This window comes from Acomys minous (genome assembly GCF_964271855.1).
Source record: "Acomys minous genome assembly, chromosome: 4".
In the NCBI taxonomy this organism is placed as follows: Eukaryota; Metazoa; Chordata; class Mammalia; order Rodentia; family Muridae; genus Acomys; species Acomys minous.
In genome coordinates this window covers 22,634,006-22,640,828 of record NC_140486.1, presented here as the reverse complement: position 1 = coordinate 22,640,828, position 6,823 = coordinate 22,634,006, and the positions used below count along the sequence as shown (strand labels likewise).

The 6,823-nt window shown below is 43.9% G+C and overlaps 1 protein-coding gene across 2 annotated transcripts in view; it reads left to right on the top strand.

Moving 5' to 3' along the window:
• The first annotated feature begins 598 nt into the window (after positions 1–598).
• Positions 599–6,823, top strand: part of MALT1 (MALT1 paracaspase) — a 54,179-nt gene continuing 47,954 nt past the window's right edge. For both annotated transcript variants that reach the window (XM_084780838.1, XM_084780837.1), the window contains exon 1: positions 599–1,038. In XM_084780838.1, the coding sequence (XP_084636964.1) occupies positions 812–1,038 (227 nt within the window). In that variant the 5' untranslated portion in view covers positions 599–811. The remainder of the gene's footprint in view (positions 1,039–6,823) is intronic.

Sequence of the window (6,823 nt, the reverse complement as noted above, 5' to 3'; positions counted from 1 at the left end):
AATTCCCTTATGAATATCTGACTCTCCAGCTCCACTCCTTCCCTCTGGCAACACCATCCACTTGCAGAGGAAGCATCGGTGTAGGTTGCCCAATGTTGGAGAACTGGTGGCCTCTTGGCGGACTCCGCGCATACGCAAGCCCGGGGGCTACGCTGAGAGCGGACGCGCGTGGGGGCGCCTCCGGGAAGCGCGTGCTACCCTCTCCAGTGTGAGGTAAGCATCCTCCCACGGGTCCCGGGAAGCTCCTACGCCGCAGGCTTCCTAGCTGTGGCAGTTCCTCCACCGCTTCCTCCAATAGCCATACCCACCCATTCCTTCCCGCCCTGCAGACTCTGAAGCGGCAGGGGAGGTTCGGCCTCACGCCCCGCCTACACCTTCGCCCCGCCCCCAAGGCAGCGCTCCCAAGAGGCTGAGGCGTCCGCCCGCAGCCAGGCCCCGCCCCCTGTCCCGCCCCCTTCACTGCAGGTGAGGCTGTCTGCACTAGCGAGCGGGCCCCAGCCTATGCCCCGCCCCCGAGCTCATCACTCCTGGCCCCTGGAGAAGTCCCACCAAGCCCCGCCCACACACGCGCATCAGGCCCCGCCCCCGAAGCCCGCCCCTCGGTCCGGCGGGCGCGCCCCGCGGGTTCTCAGGGGAACCTAACTCGCGGCCCCGGAGCGGTGCTTCTTCCTGTGAGGGCCTCGCTGTGCGGCTGACTTCTCCTTCCGCTCCTACGACTCCCGAGACGGCGAAAGGCAAGCCGAAGGTGCGCGGGCGCCGAGGCCAGAGGTGACCGGCGGGAGCTGGGCAGTACGGGGCCACCGGCGTAGCCATGTCGCTGTGGGGGCAGCCGCTGCAGGCCTCGCCGCCCCTGGCTGTGCTGCAGCCCCCGACCGCGCCCTCGGGGCTTCTGAGCGCCCCTCCAGCCGGGGCAACCCTCAACCGCCTGCCGGAGCCGCTGCTGCGGAGGCTCAGCGAGAGCTTGGACCGCGCTCCCGAGGGCCGCGGCTGGCGGCAGCTGGCGGAGCTGGCGAGCAGTCGGGGTCGCCTCAAGCTCAGGTGAGCGGGGACCCGGGGCTCGGGACCCTCGGGCGGGAGGAGGGATGTGCTCCGGAGCAGGGATAGGGAAGGGACTGGCCCTGATGGCCCGGTGGTCCCTTCACACCTTCCTGGCCCTCCACCCTTGCAGCTGGAGAGCGATCTCTGGAAGTTGACACGGGTTGTGTTAAGAGGAGGAAAGCTTATCCGCAGGCTTGTGATCCCCGTGGGTTTTAAAACAAGTGAGGGATGTGGACACAGCCTTCGGTACCCAAAGGGCGCTTTGGAGGGACCAGGGCAGGCAGAGGGGTGAAACGTGCAGTGGTTCCTGGGGGGCAAGTAGAGAGACGGAGGAGGGAAGAGACTGGATCTAAACTCACCGTTGTCCTCTGTCCCACAAACTTACTAAACTTCACCATGAGCATTACTCTAAGAAACTAAACCACTTTTCCTGCCGAGGGACCACTGACGTGGCTTGGCATCACAGTTAGCAATTCTTAAGATTGTGAGTCTCAAGACTTCTACACTCCTGAGAATTAATGAAGAATAATTGAAGAAAATAGCTTTTGGGTGGGTTCTATTTATTTTGCAAGTGTGTACAAATAGTCATTTGAAAATAAAAATAATAACTCTTAAAATATTTATCTTAAAAATTCTTACATGGTAGCAGAAATGATGTCAGGTTTTTTTCTTCAGAAAAACAGTTTGTCCAAAAACAATAGAGCACTGATTAATATTTTTAAAGTCTGTTGCTTTGGGGTTGGTTGGCTGGTTTGGTTTGGTTTTTATTTTTTAAAACAAGATCTTGCTATGTAGTTTAACCTGCCCTCAGATTACTATGTCCCCAGTTTTAGTCTCTCTGATGCTGGGGTTTTATCATAACACCATCATATTCTTCATCTTTTTGAGACACGATCTCACTGTAGCCTGAGGGTAGCCTGGACACCATCAGCCAGTCTGGTCTGGATCTTGCAGCAGTCTTCCCGCTCAAACTGCTGAATGCTTTGAATGTGCTTTAGTTTAGTTGCAGGACTATGTTCTATATTTGGTTCATTCTGTTGCAGAATCATAAGTACCAGAACTCTAGAAACTTTTCCTTTAAGAATAAATAGAAAATAGAGTCTTAGTACTATTGTGGAGGGGGAGAAAAGCTTTAATCTTGTGAGCTACCTGAACGTGGTGGTCTTAGAAACTGTACTAGGGGTTCCCAAAAGGACCTTTGAACCACCACTTTATACCCTTGTCAAGATTTCAGCCTGTCTTTTAACTCCTCCAGTTTCTTGTCAAATAACTAAACCTTGACTTTTACTGTGCTTATTTGTATATATATCTTTATAAGCTGAAGAACAGAAGTCATTTCTTATTTTGTGCTGTACATAGTACTCTTTAATACTTCTTACATTGTGAGAGGAGTCCTTTGTTAAAAATTTATTGAGTGCTTCTTGTTTGCTGGAAATTCTAACAGACCGTCATTTGGGAACATTCACAGTAACATATGGAATACTGGGTTGGGTGTGAATAATATTTATTGAACATTGAGTCTACACCAATGTACTGTTTACAAGCATTATCCACTTTAACCTTCCCAACACCCTGAGCTTCAGAGTTTAAGATTGAGGCAAAGAGTAATGTTGATATGGGATTAGTACTCAAGTAGAAGAGGCCCATGTTGCCTGATTTTTTTTTTTTAAATCAGGAAATGTCAAACTAAGTTGGACCAGGTAACATACCTATAACCCTAGCATTGAGAGGTTGAGGCAGGAGGATCAAGGAGTTCAAGATGAACATCAAGTACATGAAACCCTGTCTGAAGACAAAAAGACAAACGATGAACTAGCAAAGCCAAGCAGTCAGAAGTCATCAGTTCTGTTCCAGGAAAAACACCTTGGGCTTTGGAGTATACAAAAATCCAAAGTATTATCCACGCTTTGCAAATTTCTCAACTTCTAGGCTTTAATAATATATGAAAGTGTTACCTTTGAGAGCAGATCTGCAGAGTATGATGGTGTTAGCTGTGAATCCAGTTAAGGAAGGCTCCAGGCTTCCTGGAGAGTCTCCATGGTGATGAAGGAAGAATTAGGTGTCAATACTCCAAACCCTGCCTAAAAGAAGTATAGCTACTGGACTATAAAAGGAGTGGGTACTTATTGTTGGGTATTCTGTTTTCTTTCCTAAGCCTTCAGTAAAAGTTTGCTAAGTAAACTGCAGAATAGCATTAACCATTGTTTGGGGGTAACTTAGGGAAAAGTTTGAAGCCACCTAACAAGGAGTAGTATAGAGAGAAGGCCAGTTACTTACTGTTCATTTTTAGAATTTTAGAATTCAGGGTAGAGAATTCTGATAAGAGTCAGGTAAGTTTCATGAGTCTTCCAAGATGATGGTTCAATAGCTCCTTGTAGGTTAATTTTGGCGCGGGTTGGGGGTGGAGAATCTGGAAATGCTAAACTCATACTGACTGAGATCAAAAGAATTGGTTGCCATAAAAAGTTAGTCCTGAAAGCTAGGCATGGTGGTGCACACTACTCCCAGCACTCAGGAAGCAGAGGCAGATCAATGTTGGTTCTGGGCCAGGGAGTGCTCCATAGTGAGAGGCTGTCTCAAATACAGTAACAAAAGTTGGCACTAAAAACCAGGAGCTAAAGTATATGGCCCAAAGGGATAGGCAGGGTCAGCTGGTGATTCTTATGTTTAAGTTTTTTTTTTGTTTGTTTGTTTTTTGTTTTTAAGTTCAAATGGCTTCATACTAATGGAAGAATAGCATCTGGTGATAAAAAGGTCATAAAGGCATTTTCCTCTGATTGCAGCTTGAGAGTCTGGTCCAGGGTGTATAAAACCCTGTGAAGTGCTTTCCTTAGTCATTGAATGCACAGCCCCAATCTCAAAACTTTACCTTTATTATCCCCCCCCCCTCGTTGTTGTTGGTTTGGCTTGAGACGAGGCCTTACTACATAGAACAGGCTGGCCTCCAACTTGTCATGATCCTCCTGCCTCTGCTTTCTGAGTGTCACCATGCTCATCCTGTTGTCGCATTTTCCCACTCACTTTTTACATGAGCATTTAATAAGACCGCTCACAGGAAGCATCCACTCAGCACTGTCTCCAGAGATTAGGGCTATCGTAAATGTTTTCAGGTGGTTATTGACGATTCAGATTGAATCTTTGCATATAGTCTGGTTTGCTACAACCACCAATCCTGATTCTATTCAAACTGATCTAATATCAGGCACTTTAAGACAGGCTCTCTACAGCCCTGGCTGACCTGAAGCTTGCCACGTAGACCCAGCTAACCTTGAACACAAAGCGGTCTTCCTCTGCCCCTCCGTGCAGGCATTAAAGGCATATGCACCCCTATGCTTGGCTAAATCGGATGCCCTTTGCTGCCAGCTTAGACATATTCTTAGTGTGCCAGCATATGTTAATTGGTGGTGAGTGGAACAGCTGAACTACAAGGACTGGCAGAACTTTAAGGAAGCTTTAGAATATCTAAGTCATCTAAGCAGAGTGCTTGAAAGTGGGGCTGTGAAATAGGAACCGGGGAGAAAACATCTGTTGCTGCTTGTCTGAAGTGTAGAAGATGTTCTTTGGCTGCAGAAATCCTACCCTCGAGCAAATTATGATAAAAATGAAGACATGTATTGAAAATATTCACCAAAGTGTCCCTCATCTGTCTCATCAGTCTGAATTTCCAAGTGTGCTAGAACTCATGCTTTTATCGTTAAGTGCTTTTCTACCTACTCTTCCCATGGTGTTACCCTTCATTCATGGTTTTGAATACAGTCAGACTGACTATATCCAGTATATCTGCTTTTCCCAGATTTGTGTATGTAGGTGGCTATTGCTCTTTCTTAAATGACTAATAAGCATCTTAAATGTAACATGTCCGAAACTTACTAGGTACTCCCCTGTAAACTTCTTTCCCTTAGTTTTCTGTATCTAAGTGACTGTTACATCTCTTTGGTTGTTCAGACCAGAAAATCAGTCATTGCTCATTTTACTTGCATATATACCACTTTTGCCAGTAATTCCTCATTGCTGTATGTTCAGTATACATTTAGAATCTGGCATTCACTGCCATACTAGGCTAAGCCTACATATCTCACCCAGGTTCTTCCAATACTTGCTTGATTTCTCTCTCCTTCACTTCCCAACTTGTTCTAAACACAATAGTAAGAATGTTGTTCCTTTTTGATGCTCCAATGTTACAAAGAGTTTTGGGTGACTGTTCAGGCAGCAACTGTCATTTCTTTTTTCACTTTGGAAGCTGCTAACCTGCACTTCCTGTTTACTCAGGTAATTAATTTTATTACTTCTCAAGTCTCTAGTGGGGTTGGAGACGAGATAGTTTAGTTTTACAATTAAGTTGAGGGGTTAAGATGTCTTTAGGTCGAGGATAGATGTTTTAAGTTGATAGAGATGAAATATGATAGATATTGATTTACATTCAGAATTTTAGACTCACCAAGATAGGGAAATGTTTTCTTCAAAGTTGCCAAATACAAATAGCCAAAACTATGAAAGTAAAATTTATATAATTCCTGATTGTTTCATGATTCTTCTTGCTGTGTGTAGTTTAAATATGTGTTTGTAATAATATAAATGTATATGTAAAAAAATTTTAAAAGAAAAAAGAATGTTTTAAAATATTAATAAGCAGGTTGGGGCTGTAGCTCAGCCTATAAAATGTTAGCCTAGTGTGCATGGGTTCCATCCCCAGCACCACATAAACCAGATACAGTAGCAAATGCCTGTATTTCTAGCATTTGGAAGGTAAAGGAAAGAGAGTTAGAAATTAAAGGTCCTCTACATAGGGAGTGTGAGGCAAGCCTAAGACAGATAAATCAAAGAAAAGATAAGCACTAGCACTAGGCAGGCTGAGGAAGAAACATTAGGCCTGGGGCCACCCTGGGCCTACAACAGTAAAATAAAATCCTTAAGTTAGGTTTGTTCCTCTGCTTAAAACCCTCTAATTGCTTTTCTATTCTGAAGTGGAAAAAATAATCTTTGGAGCTAGAGTTACAAGTGGTTGTGAGCCATATGACAAGGGTAAACTCAGATCTCTGAGGAGCACTGAGTTCTTTTTACCACTAAGCCATTTCTCTAGCACTGAAAAATAATTTTTAAAAGCAAAGTTCACCTGCTTTAGTGATAATCAAGTTTATATAAACCACATCAAAGCATACTCTTATAAGAGCATAACTTAAAAAGGAAAGATAAAAGTTGAGTATGTACAAATATACAGGAATCCAGTGTATTTGGAAGAATGGCACCTTGCTTATATTTTAGAAACAGTAAAATGCTACCTACGATAATGGGAAGTCATTAAGTTCTATGTCAGTTGCCAAGTCATTTGAATTTGTGTATCTACCAAGCTCCAGAAGAAATTCTAGCTGCCAGGATTTCAATTTTATTTGAAGTTCTAAGTAAAATTTGTAAGTACTAGATTTCTTGATATTCATATTTTTCATTTTCAGAAGATTCATTAGATACACTTCCCCATATAAGAAAAATGGTAGTAGAAAGGGTAGTAATTTTGCTGGATGTTTTATATTGAAGTTATTTCAAGGTATTCCATGGATATGCTCATGAAGTATTTAGAAAAATAGAAAAAGAATTGCTTTTTCAAAAAGATTAAGTACCAAAGGTAGGTAGTTTAGGCTACAGAAATAAGTTAGTTACTTTTGGCTTTTCTAATTTGTACTGTACCATTCTTTTACTTTGTTTTAAGTGTATGTTTCTCAAGTAAACAACAATTTAGATATTTTTTCCATACCTTTTTCTTTCTGATGCAGACTTCAGGTTAACTAGT